Consider the following 23,443-nt stretch of genomic DNA (forward strand, 5'->3'; position numbering starts at 1 on the left):
AAGAGTTTTATTAAAAAAAAAATTGGGCTGCGGTGTGAAGAGTGTTCAAATATGATGTTTAATTCTTCAAACACACCCCGACACAGTCACACCGCAATCTGAAATATTATCACTCATCTGAAGAGAAGATTAGGGTCATTACCCCCATAGTGAAAGATCAGTATCGACCAGGTTGCTGCAGAAAGAAGAACCTGTTGTACAAAGTTTAAGCTGCATTGACTTGCTGTGTTAACCCTTTAATCCAAGAGCAGCTTAATCGACGATAAGGTAAACACTGGGTAATCTGCATGCCACTGCAGCTCCCATATTTCTATTGATTCTTACTTAGCATACAAGAAAAATCAACATTAATTATTGAAAAGCTTCAACACTTCTGACAAATTTCCAAGTGGATCTAATCTCAATGGGGCAGGAAGGAGAGTTAATACGGATCGACTATAACCAGGAGAGAGGAAAAAATGTATCCTGATATATGAATGAATAAATATTTCATGTCCAGTAAAACTTGGATATTCAGAAGAGACTGCTCTCAGACAACAACAACAAAAAAAAAAAAACGGAACAAGGAGAATCTTTCTTTAGTGTTGTGGTTTGAAAAGAATCGAGCTCAACTCATCCGTTTTCTGCTCCGGCAGGTTTCCAGCTGAAGGATGCCATGTGTGCATGTCTCAACATCCCAGTGCAAGGCATTATGGGATTATAGCGGCATACAAACACACACGTGATAATAATAATGTAAACGCGATAATCTGATCTCCCCATCCAAACCAGCGTCCCCCGTCCCCCGTCCCCACTGGTCCTCCATTATTTCATTATAGAACCGCACAAACACACAAGAATTTGAATCAAATTAAAGCCGGGAAGCACAAAACACCACATTTCACAAACGAACGCATCAATAATAATGTTTTCCAGACCTGCGCTGCATACCGATCTCACCGACTCGTGTTTTCGAGAAGGCTCCCCCGGATAATATACGCTGTTGTTGATTCGGGCTGCTCACCCGAACCTGAACACAAACTGGAAAAAATAGTCGCACAAATTGTTTATGGTTGCGGTTCCGCGTCGGAAAAGCTACAGCAACTATTATATCTCTGGAAAATATAGGCGGCCTTTCCAGCGATTAGTTGATGGTCTGTTTGAGCAAATGTACTAAACCTGTTGGTGAAAATAAAAGGAAGGGCAGGAGAGAGCGGGAAAACTGGAACTTGGGAGTTTTGATTTATTATTCCGTGTCTTAAGGCAACAAACTCATCAACAAACTCACTTATCATCGGACACTGAGGTCTTTGTAGAGAAGTTTCCATATAAGAAGGGAATTCATTGTCTGACATTTGACTCGGTATTACACAGTTCGAAGGCATTTTTTATTTTATTTTTTGCAGCCAAACATTTTATTAATATAAATATTACATGACAAATTTGCCCGGAAGTGTCCTTTTACCAACACATGACTCCCGTCTCGCTCCCAAAGAAAACCCTCTGATAAGACAAGAGGACATAACTCAGGAAATAAAGAACGCACTCCATTACGCCCCTTTCATGAGGCGGGTGTAACCCAGAGGCGTGCGCATTGCATCTTCGCGGAGTCGGCCGGGGCTTTATTTATGGTGCTAATGGAGTCCCGCTCCGTCTCCTGGAGCCGGTGTGAAAGGCTGCTGGTGTGGGAGGAGAGCTGGAGGCCGTTTGAGAGCACGGAGCTGCACTCTCGGGAGTCTAAACACATCCAGCACACTGACAAGGAGCACTCACTGGCTCTGTCCCGGACTCTCCTTTCAGACCCCCCACCCCCCCATTGCTTTCATCATTCCCCTCCAGTTCCCCTCGGGGCTTCACGTGCCTTCATATGTGTCGGTGCAGCTGCAGGTGTGAGTCGGCTGCATCGCTACGATCTGTTTGTCTCCTGCTGCACAGTCAGTTGTTGTTGTTGTTGTTGTTGCTGCTGCTGTTGCTGCTGTTGGTGTGTGTGTGCTTTTGTACTTTTAAGACCCGTTCAGACAACAGTTCAGGTGAAAGCGCATCGTTTTGGGTGTTTGTTTCAGAAAATGTCAACGTTTTTAAAAACAGGCCACAAGTTGGTGCTATTATTTATTTTTGCAATTGAACCACACACACACACACACACACACACACACACACACACACACACACACATGCAGCAGAGAACAACAGGCTATAAACGATGACATTTGAGAGAACACGGACATTCGTTTGGACAGACGATGAATTAGATGCCATTTCAGGAGACTCAACTATAAAACTACTGGGTTGCACTTGCATCTTACAAATTTCACATTTTCACTTACAGTTGTTTTTAATGGGTCTTAAAAGTGTGTGAATTAAGAAGGAAATAAGCTGAAGTTTTCTTGGAGGTAGATTGTTATTACGGTGACTGTCAAAATAAAAGTGCCAAATCCCAGAAGAGCGTGGACCGGGAGTCATGGCACAACGGAGGAAACGTTGTTCTTATTGTCCGTCTACTGAGCATGTGCAGAACTAACAGTTACTACAGGAGCAGTAGCAGCATTGCAGAAACGTTGGGTTTCCAGTGAGTCTGAGCTCCGTTGTCGTGGAATCAGACGCCCAGAACCAAAGGAAAGTTTTGCGTTTTCACTTGAAACGGTTAGAATTGGAGCGGGTCCGAGGGGCTTTCTCGTGTTCCCCACAAAGTCTTTACTACGCTGCTCGGATTTTGTTTTCGGGAGAGTTCACTGCCAAACGCTCCCGCTTCCTTCAACGTAAACTTTATGATGCAGCTTTCGGTCTAGACGGCTCAATTACTCCTCCGTTTTGTAATTAAAATGTATGGTGACACATCGTGCGCCCGTCCCGGCACCTGATTGGAGAAGCAGATGTTTGGACGGTAAAAGGGACACGCGGGAGACGCGACGAAAAGGTTTCCGACAATGTCAGGTCGCAGTCCTTATGCGGCTCGGCGAGAACTGTACGGATGCATTACAGTGTCTCCGCGGCGCTTGATCTATTATTTAGGTACGTTTCCAATGCTGTCAGAGACCTCGTTTACACCTGACGCTTCCATACCAAAGCTTTGAGGTCTTCACACACTGCAGGGTCTTTTTTTTTAATGTTTTTGAATTTTCAACATGCGTTTTAAAAGTCTGATTGTGATTTCTACGGTGCAGTTTGAGATGAAAGCACGGAGTGGGGGGGGGGGGGGGGGGGGGGGGGGTTCAGCTCGTCTCTCCCCGTGAGTCGTATGAACATGGAGGGAAATCAAAGAGCCAGAAGATATAAGGAAAAATGATACAGATCATATGTAAAGAGAAGCTTTGCTGCTCCGCATATGGTTGTAGAGACGTTTATTGGTCTTGAGTCAGTCGATGAAAGTATTTTACATTCAATGAAACAAACCGTGACTTTACGGGTAATTCCACGAGTTAAACTCCTTAGATTTTGAAATTCCTGTATTTCATGTGTTTTGTCGGCAGCATCAGGTTTGACCGTTTCCAAACGAACCGTCCTCCGAATCGGAATCACTCATAATGTTGGTGATCAGCCGAGGAGACTCATTATTCACAGTTCTGGAAACACACAGATATCACAAACTCTTTTTCCGGGTTGATTAATACACGGGACAAAAAACAGTACGCCAGTAATCTAATTTATTAAGGGGAACACGGGACGGTCCGTCTTTCCTGATGAAGTCATGGATTTTATTAACTTAAACAAAAATGTTACAACTGAACAACTGATATCAGTTCTAAGTTTAATTTGGGTGTTAATATTTGCCATGATGCCATTTCGTTGTAATATTTGAATCCAGCGCAGACCTTTATCACCCAGGAGAGAGAAAAAGCCGTCACAATGAGCATCCCTTCTGTGTATCGTCAACAATGAAATGGACTCCCTGCCCTTGTGAAGCAGAATCTGCTCTTCGTTCTACTGAGGACATGTGGGACATTATCATCACCATCATCATCATCATCACCAAGCGATGTGGAATCCATCACTTTAGTTTTTTAGGATGGGCGAGGTGGCGCACGTCCACTCGAATGTTTCACTTAACATTCCTCACAAACTCACAGAGGACGTTTCCACACTTCTTCTTCTTCTTCTTCAGTGACATAAATCGCTCTGAATATAACATTTGTAATCGTCTTGTTGAGCCTCCACGAACACGTCGTCGGGGGGTTTGTCCGTTTCTCCGCCGTGGAGAACAATCAGGCGGAGCAGGGCGACACGGAATTAGGCGACCTTCTGAGTGGTTGAACGCCCGGGATGTGTCGATTGCTTTTACACCCGTCTGAGATCCAATCACAGCATGAGTCAGACCTCCTCTAGATCTAATCAGTCCCCTCCAATCCAGACGGGGGATGTTTTTAACACTCCCGACATGTGTTTTTACTTTGGACACGACTGCGGTGGGGTGGAGTGCTTTTATTTATTGTCCTTGCTGGTTCTCTTATCTCACTTTGTCTCCTTTTCTTCCCTCTCAGGTGGCTCAATGGCCCAAAAAGGAAGAGGAAGAACAGCCAATGTTCAGTAAAGAGTATGACTGGTGAGTATTGTGATGGAGCAGGGGGGGTGGGGGGGCGGGTCTTGAGGTTTGAGTTCCATATTTTACACATTATTGAGGCACGCGATATAGAAAACTACATCTACAATCTGAAAACATTAACGTGGGTACAAAACAGAACTTAAAACCTCTTGGGCATTGCTCTGTTTACACAACTGTTGTGTACATGTGTGTGGTTTCATTACAAAAACAAACAACAGCACCCACTAGTGGCCCAACACAAATACTGCATAATTTTCAAAATGTTTCTGCGTAAACACAAAACAAAAACACAACAAAAACAGTACGCTCTCACTCCAAACTGGGTCTACATCTACTTTTTGCGTGGCATTTATTCCGACACCAAAGTTCACCACAAGCGGATGGAAACGAGAGGAATCAGTGCTGAGTGTGACCAGCCTTCGCGCCCGAAACCGCTTCAGTCTAAAGTTTCAGACAGTTTTTTTTTTTTTCAAAGGAAATCTGCCGGATATTTGTCTGAACCGCCACAGATCTTCACGTAACCTCAAACAGACTCCATTGCGTTGACATCAGGACTCTGTGGGGGCCGTACCCCAACTCCTCCAGCTCCTAATTCATCTTCATTCTCTCACAAAGCACTCAGTGACAATACCTCTGTGATTGCAGTCATTGTGCTCCGCTGCACGGCAAGTCTGGAACCAATCTGATGTCTTCTTGGTGGGAAAGACACATTTCTTCAAAACATGCCAACATGTTTTTTTTTTTGTTTTTTTTGTAAACACCCACAATACACTGTACATTTGGATTCTATTTAGGGAAAAAACCCTTTTCGCAATATCTTCTTTTGTCAGAAAGTTATTGTATTTCAGAGGATGCTTTAACTGTTTCTCTATTTCATTTAAAACATAACACTTGGTTTTTTTTTTTTTGTTTTTTTGTGGTTCTTGGAATCTGAAACACTTTTCAGATCTAGATAAAGATTTATAGGGACTTATACGTGGGGTCAGATAAAGTCCTCATGAACGCTACCCAGACCAATTAATAGTGTGATTCTCAAGCTTCACCGAATGTTAGTAAACATTCATTCAACATTGCTTTTCCAACATTTTAGTATGTGTCAGATACTGCAGTTTTCCAGATTTTTGTAAGATTTTTACGAAAGCGCTCAAAATGTACATTAGTCAATTTAGGGCCAGTTTCCATGGCAACGATAAAACACTATTTTTATTAGGGATTGGGTCGATCCAGTATTGGTATCCAAAACTTTGGACGGGTTTTACGCCCGAAACACCACAAAGCAACACGGCAATGTGGACGTGTGCAAAGCCGTAGTACAGCCAGGCGGCCGCTCCGCAGCCTGGCGTCAACGTTTTAAAACGCCAGCTCGCCGAGGAGAGCGACACTGACCGCGGCATCAAAACAATGAACCGCAGCTCCTCCGCACTCGTCAGCAGGCGATTCACACCTCCATGAAGCTGCGTCCTACTCCACGCAAAACTCAGTGAAAATAGTCCCAATTGTTTGTGCTGCCTTAGAGCTGGAAACTTGTGCTGCGTTGCTAAAGAAGTTCCCCAGGGATTAATAAATTGATTCTGAGGTTTTAAAGATATAACTCCCTTATTATGAGATGATGACATCACGCAGACCCCCCCCATTGTCCAAATGGAACTAAAATAGTTTGTACTGCTTCCTTTTCTCTCCTTAAACTAACCTCAAGTTGCCTTTTGAGAGAATACATGCATACATTCCTGCATTTCATACTTGCCTGTAGAGAGGAGTTTATTACAGCCTCAAATAAAATCAACAATAATGATATAATAATATTAAAGCAAACAGAGCTCTGGTATCGGAATAATATCGGTGTCGGCAGATATCCAAATTCAAGTATCCGGATCGGATCGGAAGGGAAAAAAACGTGGATCGGTGCATCCCTAGTTTTCGTTGTGCTTTGTCTCACGACGGTCTACACCCAGCTCACATGTCCTGTTGTGTAAACGGACCCAAAGCTATTACTGGCTGAACAATCCAATATAGTTCTACCTCAGCATAGGTGGAGTCGTCAGAGCAAGGCGGCCTGAAACTCCGGCGACATCATTTGTCATGCGAAAAAAACTGAAAAACATCTGTATTCCTCGGTTTGGTCCGGGTCGCTCCATCTAGTCTGACCTGAACCTCGGATGCAGACCAAAGAGCCAGAAAACATGGCGTCTCTTGGTGTTTTTTCACGTCTGTCTTGCTTTAGTCCAGAGCTTTATTTTTCACTTTATTTCTGGATGTCTGAATCAAATGCTTCAACATTTGGGAGGAATGGAGGTGTAGAATAGAATGCAGCTCTACAGCCGTTTCCAATGGCAGCCTACGTAAACATGCTGATCAACAATAAAAGTTCTCTTTCACATGAAGCCATTAAAAGGTTCATTTTATGGCTAAAAAATCCAATCCTTCATTTACAGTGGTGTGTAGTTTAGTTTGTAGTTGCTGAACCGAAACTATCGCTTCATTATAAAGAAGTTCTGTGGGTAGAAAATAATAATGGAGCGTCTCACAGCAGAGCGCAACGCTTTTCTCTATAACCACTCCGGTGCTCCGTGTAGATTTCAGAAAGCCGGTTCAGAGTCTCTTCTACCTCGTAGGTAGCGATAACTCCGCCCCCAGCTGATGACGTGTCAGGCCCCGCTCTGGCCCAGCGACGACGTGGGTCCAGCTTAGCACCTGTTTAGACCCTGATAGGCTTTAGTGGTGGAAAGACAAAGAACTGGTGCTAAATCTGGCCCCGGCCCCGAACTAGAACCTGGTTCTTCCTGGTGGCAAAGCCCCCAGAGAGAAGCGGTGGATCTCGCCGTGTCGACGGAAGGCAGATGAGTGTGTGTCGAAAAAGCCGTCGGTCCCACCGCAGAGGACACGAGCGACTGCAAAGACGTTAGTGCTCCATGATTCATTGCCGCCTTGTGTGCATTACGGTTTTCGATTTGTCGGGTCAGAGGAGTAAAAAGTAAAACATCTTGGCATCTGTCATCAATAAACGAAAGCCTTGTGCTTTGTCTGCTTTCTTGTCGGACGCAGTCGGCTGTCAGAGTGACGGCTCCAAATCCCTCGAGCTGAGGCGAAGAGCTAGAAACGCACAGAGCGGGATATCGAGTGAGATAGATCGGCAGAAGAATCTAACTTTACAGTGTCGTTGATTTAATAAAATATACCTCCCAGGGCCACGTCCTTTGCGCGCCGCTCCTCCCGTCAGGCTCGTTTCGTTTCATTTTCCTGCATCGCTGCCGCACCGTCTTCTACCTGACATGGTCCATTTGGACCCGGAAAGTATGACAATATGTCTGTCTTAAGGGCGCGCTTGTCTGAGAATAAATTAGATCCACTGTAATGATGTCAGCAGTCTCCAGCGGGAGCGTGGAGCTGCAGCAGAAACATAATTAATGCAGATGTTGTGTTGACTCCCCGGCTGCGTTAACAGACAAGTGTTCGCCACATGTTGGAGCCCAGGCCAAGACAAACTGGAGAAACCTTCATCCAGATAATCAGAGATAGTTAAAGGTGGTTTGTAATGCGGCGCTTCATTTTCCGTCTCATAAATAACATTTCAATATCGGCCGCGAAAAATTAAACTTCGACAAAATGTCAAATCACAAAACTAATTGTGTGTTAAATCAACCAAGAAAGGCTTTGGCTTTAGAGCGCCGCGGAAGATCCCGTTCCAGTCTTCTCTTTATAAAGTAGTCAGTTCTGGCCACGGCAGCAGACCACTTAATGAGGAGGCAGGTGTCAAATAACAAACACATGATGCTACATAGCTTAGAGCACAATGTTATGACTGCAGTTACACAAGCTGGACATGTTATGTTTGGGCTCAGCTTTAAGGCTGCTTTGAATCCTCAGTTTGCGCAAGCTAGCCCCATCCACAGCCAGCAAGGCAATGATGCTGGTGTCAAATTACAAGCCTTCAATGCTGCATGTAAACAGGCGAGGTGATGTTTTCCAAGCAAAACAAAGCTGACTTTTAGGCATAACTGTAAGGGTCAGGAACTAAAACCACTTGAATTAAGAATTGATTGGCTGCTTAAAGGGCCAGTACAAGAAAAATGTAACTTCTTTTATTGTAACTGAAGTAAAACGGAATGTTTATACTAACATCTTTAAGGACAAATACACTTTAAGCCCTTTGAGAGTGAGCAGTGTGTATAATAGTGTGTATCCTGTGTGTATAATAGCTTCTGTTTGGGCTGTTGGGTAGTTTAGTTTAGTCGTCAGTGTTTACAGTGTAAGATGTCGCCTCGCCGAACCGTTGCCATGTCCGACCCTCGCAGAAACAATCCCAGGACTCCTTCAGGGAGTGAACCTGCAGTCCTGGATCGCCACCAAATACCAGCTGTTGTGATGGGAAACTGGTGAAGACAAAATATTTATCTGGATTCTGCCACTCTAGAAATAAAAGCTCCGCTCCTTTCCTGTTTGTTTTGCTGGTTGAGGTCCGTCGTGGGAGGGGCAGGTAGCCGGAGAGCTGCAGCAGTATTGATTTTGGGCTTGGCCTGCTGCTGCTGCTCGCCCTGCCAACGCCGTGCAGCCCACATTTCTCTTTCTGTACCACGCTCCTCTGTCCTTGTCATCATTTCTTTGGCCTCTTTTCTCCTCCTGCATTTCAAACACATTAGTCTCCTTGTTGTTGCTCCGTTCGGTTTTATTAGCAAATGTACTCGTTCGCTCCATATCTGGTGTTTTTTTTTTTTTTTCCCTCCTCACCGCAATTTAAGCACAACTCGCCGCTGTTACGAAATCAATTAGTTTACCATTGTGGATTTACTGAATCCGATACCGAGTACTTATTAAATGCCATAAAGCCTAATTCATACTGGAAAAGCAAACGATACACGAAGGCTCGGCATTGCCGTGAACTGCCTCCGTACTGTGTCGACGCTACGTCACCTCAGGCAGCCTTACAGTGCGTAGCGTCTACCTACGCACCGCGCTATGCTACTGCAGACTGTAGACCGAGGGACCGAGCTCGCTCTTCATGATTGTATAAGCCAGACTTTAACCCATGTTTAGCATGTAGCATCGCTGGTGTGAGAGCCCCGGAATTCTTTAGCATGTAGCATGTAGCACGGCTTGGCGCTACTGCAGCCACTGAGTGGTTAAATTAATAACTGATGAAGTTCCTGCTGTTGTACAAAGTATCTTTGTCCTCCTCTTGATATTTTGTCCAAACATAATTTACATTCTGTCTTACTTTTTTAATTCTCGTTAGTAATAAAGAATCTCCAAACGGCGGACGTCGCTCATCCTCTCTTCCGGGTGGTATCGGGGCTCTTTTTCGGAGTACAAGTACTCCCTTCGATACGGGTACATCCATAGTTACGATGCCACTTCTGCCTCGTCTTTGGCATATACTCTTGGGGTTTTTTCCTCTATATTTCCCACCGTCCTCCTCCTGCCCCCCCCCACCCCACACACACACACACACACACACACACACACACACACACACACACACAATAAAGTCTGTAGCCAAAAGGCAGAGCCCAACTGACACTGCCAGTCACAGCTCTCAGCACGCCTCGCTGCACACACAAGCATGTACAAACTGTTTAAGTGGGTTGGACTTTTTTTCCGTCCACTGTATCACTTCATTCGTTTTGCATTAAAGAAGAAAAAAAAAAAGAAACCTCATTTTATGTAACTAGCCGGTCCAAGTACACTTTGTGCTGGAAACACTGCACACTTTCTGTAGGTAGTTGGCAGGTCAGTCGCTCCTCCTGGAGAAGTTGCCACTGATCTTCTGCGGATTTAGTCCGTCTCAATTGCTTCTGTCTCCCGATGTAATCCGAGAGTGTGTGGGGGCCATGCCATCTGTTGCAGGACTCCTTGTTCTCCCCTGCCTTCCTGTTCGCTTGGTGTTTGGGGTCGTTTCCATGCTGCAGAATGAATTTGTGGCCGACGGGGCTCCTCCCCGATGGCACGGTGCGACGGCCCGGGACCTAAACATCTTAAAGGCCAAGGAAGCTTTGCTGTGCATGTGCAGGTGGGGGTGGGGGTGGGGGGGGGGGGGGGGGGGATGCGCCAGTAGCTGCGTTTATGTGACGTAAAGTGAATTTATTCGCGACATGCCGTGTGCCATCTCCTCCCCTCGCAGCGCCGTAGCAATATATCACACGAAATGTCTGGAAATCTGCTATTTCCTGTGTCTATGCGCTCACTCCCTCTCAGTCTCACAGGCAGTATGGAAAAAGAACAAACTGTTCTGTTCCCAAGTTGAAAGCAGGGCAAGCACTGCACCGGGAGAAAGAAGATTACAGAGAGCAGGAACAATCCAAATACTGTAAATTTAGATCCGCCAACACTACTTTACATAAGCATTGTGCATTATGGGAGTTGTAGCAAACTCACGTCAGTTAAGATCAAATTATTGAAACACTGAAGTCCTTGTGTTGTTGTGATGTAACCCTATATAATTAGTGCTATTTTATGTAACTGTACCAGATGAATGAAAGAACAGGTACATTGTGGTTAAAGGGAGACACGAGCAGAAGAGTGAAGCCGCGATCACACCCACTATATATTTCTATAGGGTGCGGTGGTATGAGCACATCAAGATTATGTGTTGGAGTTGTTTTCGTGCGCATGAGGGATCGAATATTTCTGGTTTCTGCATGTACACATCTCACTGTGCTGTATACACAACAAAGCTGTTTGGAACAAAACGTACCAAAGTCATATATACAGGAGGAATTTAAAAAAAAAACTGTTTTTACACAGAGAGAAAAAAACTTTTTATCTTAGTTTTTGTAAATTAGCTCGATGAGGTTTTATCAATTAATTGCAGCATTTGTTTTTTTTTTATGCCTCAATTGTTTAAAAAAATCTGAGAAAAACATGTAGCATCGATTGAAAGAGAATTTAATTGGTGAATTGTATCAAGGTGTAAAAAAATTAAGTTTAAATAAAATGTGGAAGAAAAAATGTGGAGGCAAACATTGTTCTTATTGTCCATCTACTGAGCATGTGCAGAACAACTCGTTACTATGGCCCGAGGTGCAAGACCAAAGTTTTTTTGTTTTTACTTGAAAATTGGCCTTAAAATCTGTTACTAGATCAGTATATCCACACCCGCACACACACTTCTCGCGCATCAAAGTAGGTTTTGACCCGGAGTGTTTTGGGACTCGGGTTCGAATCCCTGTTGTGGCAGAAACCTGATCCAATGTAAAAACCAGACACGTTCACATTTTGAGTTTCAATGATGAGAAAGGTTTTCTAGTGTTAGAAACACCGCGCCACAACCAAATGACGCTCAGATAAACATTTGAGTGTCTCTGTAAACTATAAAATAAAGCACAAGTACATAAAAACTACGAGCCACTTTTTACAGGCAACAGCTGTTCGATCCCTTTACTCTCCATTATCAAACTTTATAACTTTACCTCCTGATGTAAATAACCAGCCAAACTCAGAGCGTCTGTGTGCATCACCGCCATCCGTCTGATTCACCTCCGTTCTGCTGCTGCAGAATAAAAATGGAGATTCTTTACCGGCTCCTCCTTCCCTAAAAAAAGCCTGTTTTTATGACGGGGGATTGTACAGTTCACCACTTGCCTCGGTCCCATTTCAGGTTTCATTTGCTTTAACGGCTTCGGTTTCAATAAAAATGGCAGCACTGTGGCTGTGACCTGCAGCACGTGGCGAAGACGTTAAACTGCAGAGCGCTGAAACCTGAGGGCGAGGCTGGAGGAGGCGGAGGTCGACGTAATGTGACCGCGGTGGGACACCGGCTGGTCCGGAGGATCTGTTCGTCCACCTTCTGTATCATCCAGTTCAGGAGGAGCCGATCCAGCACACGCTCAATAATCTCGTCTATGTTTTGAACGAGTGCAACAGATTTTATTTCATATATGGGGAAAAAAATCCTTTGAATGCCATTATTTCGAGTAGTTTTTGTACTTTTCATACAACAATACGACCTTTGGAGAAAGAAAATCCCCCTCGACTCTTGAAGTTTGTTTGGAATTTGTCGAATTTGTGTAAATAATGACCAGACACTTCAGCCTTAAACTTCAAATAGGTTCACTTCAGATATGATTTCTTGTAAATAACACGTTATAAAATTGATTGAGAATTTAAAACCTCTGTTTTTTACAATGTATTTCCCATTTAGACACGTGCAGTAATCAAACAATAGAAGTCAATAGAGTGTTTCCTGGTAATATTCCCTACAGGAAGCGTGTATAATGTGAAGAGTATAGGACCTGAGACAGAACCCTGTGGAACTCCATGTTTAACTTTAGTCTGAGCTGAAGTCATGAACATAAAGGAAGTGGAATGTTGTCTGATTAATATGATCGAAACCACTTTAGTGCTGTACCTTTGACCCTGATGAAATATTCCTGGACCAGAACAGAGACCAAGCATTTGTCTGAGGCTATAAGAAGATCATTAGTAACTGACCAGAGCTGTCTCTGTCTGTCTCTTTCTATTTCTAATAAATAGAATAATAATAGTCCTAATAAATGGTACAAATTCAGATAAATAGTTGCTTGCTCTTGGACCTTTTAAACACCTTCAAAAAATATTTCATTGAGTGGCTCATAAAGAGTTAATCAACATTAATACGTCTGTTGAAATGTGCTTAAAATGACTTTTTATTTGTAGATTTTGCCTGTGTTTCTCCTGCAGGGTATATACCCAGCTACCTCGAAAAGGATGAGCCATGTGTGGTGTGTGGCGACAAGGCCACAGGTTACCACTACCGCTGCATTACCTGCGAGGGCTGCAAGGTATACACACACACACACACACACACACACACACACACACACACACGCACACACAGGGTTCACGACCTGCATTATATCTGCCAGAAAAGGCTGATAGAAGGCCTCTGAGGTCAGCTGCCTCTGCATATCCCATGCACAGTCATGCACACGCTGCGAACGCCTCGCTTTAGCACAAACACGCTCCAAGGTCGCCCGGCTCTCGTATCGTTTGTCTTCGCCGCTGTCACCGCGTTGTGTGATCACTCTGCTGCTGCCGCTGCTCCGCCGCACGTCTCTGTCCATCATGTTGCATCGGAGGCGCCACTGAGGGGATTGTGATTAAGTTTTATGGGCCACAGTGTGGAGCCACAACGGAGGAATTTGCATTTTTATTTCAGCGTCGCTGTCAAAAGCAGGAATATCTTTGCATAGCATCGGAGAACCTCTGCTCCAGTTGTGCTCTTGTTCTTTTATGGATGCAAATTCATTTTAGAGCACAATTTATTTACATCATGTTGTAGTTTTGTGTCTTATTATGCAGGAAAAGCCAATGAATTTAGTCTTTTTTTTTTTTCTTTTTCTCATCTGTTTTTCAACAATTTGGTGAAGAAAGTTTAATCACTGTTGGAGGGAATGAAAGAAACATACATATAATCCAGCAGAGGAGGTTTCTTGTAGACAGCAGGGATTGTAACCCCCCCCCCCATCCACTCTGACAGGTTATAGTTTGTAATTCAAGCATCACTTTCGCTGCCTCTACACACCTGCAACATGATGCATCAGACTTTTTTTTATCCTCTTCCTTCCCAGATGTATTCACTTCTAGTTTCCTCTGTTTCATTCAGCTTTCATTCACCCTCCCGCTGCTCTTCGCACTCCTCGTGCTTCTCTGTGTTTTCCTCTTTTATCTACAAATGTCTCTCGACTGCTGTGTTCCTGACTGTAACTTCCCCTCCCTCATCTCTCTCTTTCTCTCTCTCTCTCGCGCCGCTCTCGCCTGCAGGGTTTCTTTCGTAGGACCATTCAAAAGAACCTCCACCCCAGCTACTCCTGTAAGTACGATGGCTGCTGCATCATCGACAAGATCACCCGCAACCAGTGTCAACTGTGTCGCTTCAAGAAGTGCATCGCAGTGGGCATGGCCATGGACTGTGAGTCCTCCACTAGAACTTTAAACACATGGTTTAAACGTGAAGTAAATCCACGATACGACCGTCGTCTTCTTTCCTTTCCTTTCCTTTCCTTTCCGCTCAGTGGTGCTCGACGAGTCGAAGCGGGTGGCCAAGCGGCGCCTGATCGAGGAGAACCGGGAGCGGCGCAAGAAGGAGGAAATGGTGAAAACCCTCCAGACCCGTCCAGAGCCCACCGGGTCCGAGTGGGACCTGATCCGCCTGGTGACGGAGGCCCATCGACACACCAACGCTCAGGGCTCACAGTGGAAACAGAAGCGCAAATTCCTGGTAAGTCCATCTGATTTGTCTATCGATTTCACTGCGACTGTTCTCATTAACTCAGAGGGGAAAATAACCACAGTGAATCAGCTGGAATCAGCTCATGTTTTCTGTGGTTTCATGAACATTTAGCAGAATGTGTTTCCCACCATTAAGTTTGTTCATCTATAGTTATACATCAGTGTGTCATCGGCGTATAGCTTTACCTTTTCGTGAGATTATTCACAAAAAACTTAATAAGACTGGTCTGAATATTGAATATTGCTGATCAGAGTACAGGCTTGTAGTTATTTACATCAAACTAAATCTTTAAAACATGGCAGCACACTGAGAGTCAATGACACAAAGCAGTCAAAGTGTTGTTTCCTTGTCGCTTTATTTACAAGTTAATTTGGTTAAACTGGTTGATTTTCAAGAGATATCTGGAGGGAAGAAGTCTGTTAATTAAAAACATGGTTCTTTCCATGAGCAGATTTTGCTGTATTCATATCAAAAGAGGAGTGTTGAATGGTTGAATTATGACTAAAAACTTGAGCACATAGTGTTCTCCTCTTCAGTGTAATTAAAGTCAATGAAAGGAATCATGTAAAGGCCTTTGAGTTTTCTGTAAAGAATATAATTAATGGACAAAAACACTGCTACCGGTGAGTAAAAGCTAGTATCACTGCAATGTTGATGTAATTATTGGTAATGATAATAATAATGGCTTGGATTTATATAGCGCTTTTTTCGCACTGACTCCAAGCGCGTACAGAGACCATTATGCATTCACACCAGTCCCACCAGTGATGGCAAGCTACGTTGTAGCCACAGCTGCCCTGCAACTATACTATTACTTCTGTTTTGAATCATAATTTGAGGTCATAGAGTGAATGCGTCCGATTGAAAGAAGCTACGGAGCTAATATCCGAGATGTAACAAATTAGAGTGATGGCTATTGTTCCTGACACACAACGCTGTGCAGAAGCTTTAAACCAGAAAGACGGATCAGAAGATGGAATAAATTTCTGTCACATTAGTTTTATTGTCCTGGTGCCGTTCTGAGCAGACTGTACGTCTGAGTGCCGCACTTTGCAGTTGCATTAAAAAAAACAAAAAAAAAACAAACAAACACGAGTGCCACAAGTAATTTCACACTGTAAATTCTCCTCAGTGTTTTCAGACAAACATGCATGCTGCCGTCATAAATAAGGGTTTTCATCTCATCGGGATGAGCCGCCGCTCCTCGCTCACACGACTCTATCGCTCCCTGTTCCCTGCTGTCTGCTTCTATTTTCTCAGCATGTGTCTTTATTCCTCACTTCTCGCCAGCGTTTGGGAGCTTTACTCATCCTAATCCTTCTGGGCTCTTAACCAGACCGTAATTCCCTTCATAGTTTTCATTTACACCTTACACTCTCCACTTTCACTTTAATCTCCCTCCCGTCTTGGTTTCTTTTGTTTCCCGTCCGTCCCTCGGCGTCCCCCCTCGCTCGCCCCTCTTCCTCTTGCCCATCTGCTTTCTGTAAGCTCCCTCCTTATCTCCGCCAAGCGAAATCCTCCACCATGAGCTCTCCTGTGCAGCTTGGCAGGCGGAAGCCTCTGGCCCGTTCACAGCGTCGTCGTCGTCGCCCCCCCCCCCCCCCCCCCCCCCCCCCCCCCCCCCCCCCCACGCGCGGCGCAGGGGTCCGGGACGGCCTCGTCGGGGCGTCGCTGTGTTGTCCCCGGACCCTGGCCTCACGCTCTGGCCCCCGTTCATCCGAGATGCTTTTCAGTTTATAGCGCTTGTTAGCAGAATTAGAGCGGAGATCACGGCCAAATTAGGAGGCTTTATGATTAAAAGAGAACCCACACAGGGGAGGTGATACGGGGGGGGGGAGTTTGTGCCTCACGTTTTGTGGAGGGAAGTGGCTGGGTGTGATGGGAACAGGGCCACGGGGGGATTACATCGCTGTGAAAGCTCGGAGCCGGGAGGAAGTGTAAGAATTTCCTTAAAGGGAAAGACTTCGTCGAAGTCTGTGTTGTTGTTTTTTTTTTTTTTTTTTTTCATTTAATGACTCACTGTACTCGACTTAATCCAGAGGCTACTCAGGTGAAAGGTTAAGGTAGGGTTCGAACTGAGGTTAAGAAACATATCTTTGTCAAGGCGGTAATATTGAGCGGGCCGGTCATGAGGACACGGAGGGAATTTGGAGGCTGATTAGCACAGTAACCCCGCTGCCGTGAAGCACTGTGAAGCCCCGAGGTGGCTTCATCTAAAAGGATAAACAGTCCGATTTCACACAGGCTTCTCCCACTAACGGGACTCTGGAGGCTGCAGCCACTGAACCCTGAATATCTAAATTTACATGCTGAGCCGACCAGGATGAGCCTTTTTCAGCCCGGTGGGGAACGCCGCGGTGACGCTGTACTCCAGCGCGCACGGCTCGCCGGCTCACTCAATAATGCACGGATTGAGCTCCTCGTGGGTCCGACCGAGCGCCGCGGCGAGCCGCTGAGGGAAAGGGGACGCTGATGGGAGTGTGTCCGGAATTTATTCTGCACAAACACTCCAGAGAGCGGCACTCATACCAGCACGTTCGTATAGGCATGAGTAAAAGAAAAAGAGGCAAAACTCCCATTCTGATGAATGAATGCAGATAATTCTGACTTTGAGTAGGGTGACAAAATATTGTATTGTGAAACTAAATTGTCAGTTTGCTTCATTTGTTTGTTTTATCATAATTTTCCGGACTATTGAGCACACCTTAATGTAAGCTGCACCCACCGCATAAAAAAACCTAAAAGAAAGAAAGAAAGAAAGTTCAAAGTTACGTGATACACCTGAACGCATCACCCATGTATCAGCACATCATGAAGCTCGTTAACCCTAAAAAAATATCCATAAAGTAGCCGGGTCATTGTTAAAGCCGTGGCGGCTTACAGCCCGGAAGTGTTTCAGAGAAGTTGTGTTTTCCCCCGTTTCCATGGAGACAGAGTCGGAGCGTTTTTCAAAAAGTAATATTTTTCGGTGGCTCTGAGAGCCGTTTTCCGTTTTCGCCTGTGAACGTTGCCCACTTGAATCCAAACTATGGGACACAGACGGATGGATGTAGCAGGACGTACATGGAAACGCACCAGGTCTAAAAATATGGACGGATGAGAGAAACATCGTGACAAACATTTGATCCACGAGCATCTGTGTAATCCATTCATCCATCTTCTGGACCGGCTTCATCCGGCGAGCGAGCTGGAGCTGATCCCAGCTGACAATGGGTGAAAGAGCAGGGTACACCCTGGACGGGTCGGCTTACACACACACACACACACACACACACACACACACAATGTAGAAGTATCCATCAAACTCCAAAGGCACTTTCAATCCGGATTCAAACCAGGGTCCTCACGCTGTGAGGCGACAGTGCTAACCTCTACCCCACCTCCGCACTATACCGTCTAACTTTTCCCAGCGGAATGATAAATCACAGAAAGTATTAAGTAACGTGTTAACGTCATACGTCTCATTACCGCTGACAGTACGAGAATTGTTTTTGCAATCTTATTAATTCTCTTGAAAAATGCTTGAAGAAATGCAACAGCCTGTGAAGTGCATTTTTAAACGCACCCTCATTATGTCCAGATTTAGCCTACTTTACTTTGTGAGGAAGTGGGACTCAACATTACCTCATCGCTCTTCAGTGGTAACCCACTAAGAATTCGATTCAGATCAAATTCAAAGCTTTAAATCATAAAACCCGAGACTACAAAGGTCTGAATTATTCCATTACATGACACTCGGTGGATTTTAATGAGCGTGTGAACAAAAGTCTCTCACTCTGCGTGGCTTCCTCCAGTTGTTAGACCAAACCTCCGTGTGCTTTAGGAAATAGTCACATGAGCGTCACGTCAAGTTGTTCTAAACCGTGAGCCGATGAGTTGTGTGATAAACATTTTCACTTCTCGTCACTGCAGAAAATCTATTTAACACTAACTGAGTTCATCAGTGTCACACATTCGGGCCAAATAACTCCCAAATGTGTTGTTTACGGGTCTGGAAGTTATTAAAAAACAATGCATCACTGTTTAGGTTTTGTCCTCGTTTCACCTGAATGGAGCACATGAACGCACCGCGGTCAGGTCAGCTTTATGGGAATCATGTGAACTCGGTACGAGAGCAGGACTTTAGTCGCGGTTCCTGATAAACACTTGTGCACGTCATACACTGAGCCACGCTGCAGCACAGTCTGAATGATGGTTGAGTTTTATTACGATGAGTGAAAAATGGATTCCAGTATTCTCATAGTTTGATGACACCTCAGTCTTCAACATTCGGACCGACGGATAAAGAACTCCAAAGTCTTTCAACCACGCGACGTAGTTTCTGAAAATGGCTCCCAAGGTGGAACTTTTCGAAAACGCTCTGTCTCCTCGTAAACGGGAAAAATGCAACTTTCTGAAACGCTGCTCAGCTGCTAGTAACTAGTTCTTCTCCACATGCTCAGTAGCTGGACAATAAGAGTGTCATGACTCCCAGTCTATATTCTCTCTGGACTTGGTAGTTTTATTTTGACAGTCACCGTAACAACAATCCAACTTGGTCGTCTGTCCACTAGAATGTCTGTGTTCTCCCTCTGTTAATGAGCGTATTGTTCTCTGCTGAATGTGTGTGTGTGTGGTTTCATTAGAAAAACAAACAACAGCAGTTTTCAGCATTTCTGCCGTTTTCAAAATGTTGTCACGTAATCACAAAACTTTTCTGAAATGAACATGCAAAAATAGTGTATTTTGACTTGAAAAACACTGTCTCGTCAACATGACATAAATACCTCTCACTGTACCTCCTGGTTTCCCCTGCGGCTCACAGTGAAGACCAACACTTGGAAACACTCGCTCTCACTCAGCAGAAACTAAATGCATCTTTATTTATGCCCGTGGACAAAGCAGCCTCGGCTTTCCAGGGAGACGTGAACGGCGGGAGCCGACTCGTAGGATATTACTGCCACTCCAACACTCTAGGTAATAAAGAGTCCAGCGCCTCGGTCACGCCTCGGTTGTTGAGGCGGACGACGAGCAAATGACCAGACGATTGTTTCTGTGCCGGTGGCGACCGCAGACGGCAGGCACACGCTGTTCTCGCTCTCGCCCGGGCATCTGGAGGCGACTTTTACGAGCTTCAGCTGAGCCGCGCAGCAGCTCCGTGTACGTCAACGCATCTGTCTGGAGGTCGGACAAGCACTAATTATTGCATCGCTGTTTTGAAAATATATTGAAATTCTTTGTGGATTAGCTTGTCTTAACTTAGCAGACATCCTAAGTGAAACCTCACGGCAGTGCTGTACAGGATGTTTACAAAAAAACAACCTCGGTGTTTAGAAAATGTTTGTCCGTTTTAAATTATGAGGTATGGAACAGTCAGAAGACAGAAATACAAATTTATTTTGTATTTTTTTACAAATACACAATACAAATGAATGAATGAAGGAAACATTCGTGAATATGTCCACAGCTTAATAGGAAAACACTCAAAATACAGCAAAAAAGGGAAACGCAACCCTCGGTGAAATCATCAGACCTCTTCTCGTGGCACATGAGGAGAACATACTGTCGTACTGCAGTACTGCAGTACTGTCGTACTGTAGCTGCAGATCAAAGAAAACAGACACTCAATAACTCGATTTGTGGTCTGATCCGGTGAAATGCATTTAAAAGCTCCATGAAACTGATCCATCCGTCCGTCTAATACACAGAGGTTTCCAACGTGAGGTTGCAAAGTGCTGGAGGCGATTCCAGCGGACTGAGGAGGAGACGGTGGACAGATCTCCAGCCCATCACAGGACAGACAATTTAATTGTTGGAGTCACAAACAGTTCCATTTCACCTTGAGTTGGCCGGATTGGTAAAATAGTGCAACAAAAACCTTTAAATTTAAACTTTAAAGTTTGTCTTTGTTATGTTGCGGTGTATACGTGACGAAAATGACAATATTGTCACAAAAACCAAACAATTAGCAGAGACAAACTGACTGAAAGCCAGCGTGACGATGATATTTTCATTTAGAAAATACTTGACAGGAGTCAGGGCTGCTCCTGCCGCTCCGAACAATCAAAACACCCTGCTTACCTTTCACTCCTCACTCAGATTTAGTTAATCTCTTGGCTTAATGGGAATATTATCGTCACCAACTTACAAAGGCACCATCTTTATCTGGACCCCGGACGGTTTATCTGACTCTGCAAATGAACCGAACAGCTGAACTCCCCTCTAAATACAAACTTTATTCTAACTGAGATGTGTGTTTCTGCCGTTTCCATGGAAACGGACATGGTTTTCAAAGCAGTGTAGTGTAAACGTGAAACGTTTCTGACACAAAGATAAAAAAAAAAAAAAAAGATGCATTTTCAGTTGTAATCGAGGCCTTGTTCAAACTCACGAGGAAAGTCCGTCCTTGAGCACTAATTTTACGTTTGGACGTTGGTTCAAATCCCAGTGTAAAACGTATCCCAAGTTTATGATGCAGGTCACAATGACTTGCCTGCAACTAAGTGTAACTCTCATATTGACCAATAAACTTGGTCTGAAGGAAGAAACAGCTGCAATGTCAAGCATCTCAATAAAGACATTACCAAGTGTGGCTGGGAATTCTTCCAGGCTAAAACATGAAATCAGACACTTTCTTGATTCCAGGCGAGATGCAGAGCGTCGTCACAGTGAACGGTCCTTAAAAAGCAGAAGCTCATCCACATCTGCAATAACAGGACTTTATTTAATGTCTGCTAGTTCTGACAGCGTTTTCAAACGTGTCTTTCCTGGTTACTGATGGTAAAGTACGCTTCCCCTTGTCAGTTCAGGCGGTTGACGGCAGGTTTCTTTTTTTTTTTTTTTTTTTTTTTTTTTTCAGGCCGAGTGAAGCATAAATATTCCAGTCCGCCCTTCGGCTCGTACAAATCTCCTCTCTCTGACAGATCCCGAACTTATGAACTTGAATCTGTTGGCCTCGGCCGCATTAGCCAACAGGAGAGCTCCCTCAGCTTAGCGGAGACTCAGCTGTACCGAAGCAGGACTGGAGACGTGGACGACATGTGGGTCTGCTTCAACTCAGGTTTTTTTTTGTGTTTTTTTTTTTTTTTTCTTTCCCAGCTCCTGAAGTGATCGTATCGTCTTCTCCCTCAGCCTGTTGAACTTGTTGGTGGTATTTCTGTCAGTGCTCGTTGGGAAGAAGGAAAACACTGAGCTTCAGGTGTTTATGCATGTTTGGGGGTTGAAGGATTATAAAAGAAAGAACATTTTTAAAGCTGGAAGGCAGCTTCTGAATCTCTGAATTCTGATCAATGCACAGTTTGACTGAGCACCAGGCAGTTTGCCCCTCCCCCCCCAAAAAAAATAATGCAAAGCGATGCTTTATTCATTCATGATGTTTATTTCATTGCATGAGGAATCAGACAGATGGACAATTCATGGCGGCGAGGTGCCGTTCAGATTTTGATCAGCCAATTTAAAACCACACACGAGACGAGACTCTGCAACAACAAACTTCACCGAACAAATCCATCTGATTGAAGCTCGTCCTTGATATTAATCCAGCTATCTGCCGTCCGTTCCGACATGAGACAGACTCCGCTTCTGTTTAAGGAGCGATTAACTCACATTAGCAGCTTGGCCGGACTCCCGTCTGCAGCAGCAAGCGCTCGAATCCCGCGCTGGGTTCTGGGCAGAAACTAGTCACCCAGATGGCCTCTCGGATACGAGACAAACAATAACAGTTGCAGAGAAATCACATTAGTTCCAGTTAACCCTTTCATCAAGAAGCAGCTTTGGGAATTTGCCAAGAGCAGAGAAAAGTTTCGCCAGAATGAGTGGAGTACGTCCTGACTCCGACGAGGCCTCAGAACAACGAGGCCTCGTCTCCACCACAACGTTTCAAGTGAAAATGCTTAGTTTTTAAAAAAAATTTAGTTTCTGGAAAGTTTCGCATTTACACGGCAAGATTGAAATACTAGGATTAGACTTTTCATGTTGGAACATTTCTGTAATTTTGAATCAATAACCTATTACAAACAAGTCAGTTTCTTCCAGTCAGGACAAGTTGCAATACTTTTTATAGTTGTGGTTTGTTTATTATGGAGTTCATAGCTGAAGAGGTTTAAGGTTAATTGGCATTTATTAATAGTTTTAAATAGTTTTCTGAAGCGGAGCCAATGGAGCAGTACCAAATGTAGCCAGGGGGGGCAGTGTTGCGCTTAGAAGTAAATAAAAAATCCCAAAAGTAACTGAAAGAGTTTAACGGCCTCACAGATCAGCGACAGTATCTTCTGTTGACACCATCGTCATCAATATTGACTTCCTCCTCCTCCCCAATGAAGAACTCGGCTCCTCTTCTTGATACGACGCTGTTATAGTCCAGGAAGAAGTTCTTTTACATCGTGTGAAGCTCACCTATCGGTTCTCATGCCTGCGTAGAGCATAAACCAGCCTTAAATCACTGTTAGGTGTGAATGTGAGTGCTGCGATTAACCCCCGAGGGCCTGAATCGGGTGAAGCAGCGCAGACGATCGACGTATTCCACAAACTTTAGTGTGACGTCGTGTTGATGGCGACTTTGTGGATTGTTGCTTATCATCGTTGCCACGGTTTTCCGATTCATTGGGGTCGAAGAATCGTACGTCTCGAAGAATCAGGCGAATAAACCCTGTAAACGATTTCAATTTCACCTACAGACTGTGTTTCTGTCATCTGTGACACGCAGCTCCGCCTCCACAGTGTTGTGAACTGTTGTTTTTTTC

General features: G+C 44.5%; 1 protein-coding gene across 1 annotated transcript in view; it reads left to right on the plus strand.

Annotated features, from left to right (window-relative positions):
* Positions 1-23,443, plus strand: part of LOC308109156 (thyroid hormone receptor alpha-B) — a gene marked incomplete at both ends in the record, with an annotated part of 38,253 nt that overhangs the window by 9,075 nt on the left and 5,735 nt on the right. Inside the window, 4 exons of the mRNA XM_080462553.1 lie at positions 4,458-4,519; positions 13,172-13,272; positions 14,255-14,402; positions 14,506-14,711. Of these exons, the coding sequence (XP_080318679.1) occupies positions 4,458-4,519; positions 13,172-13,272; positions 14,255-14,402; positions 14,506-14,711 (517 nt within the window). The remainder of the gene's footprint in view (positions 1-4,457; positions 4,520-13,171; positions 13,273-14,254; positions 14,403-14,505; positions 14,712-23,443) is intronic.

Source organism: Lipophrys pholis, assembly GCF_963383615.2.
Source record: "Lipophrys pholis genome assembly, chromosome: 1".
Lineage (NCBI taxonomy): Eukaryota > Metazoa > Chordata > Actinopteri > Blenniiformes > Blenniidae > Lipophrys > Lipophrys pholis.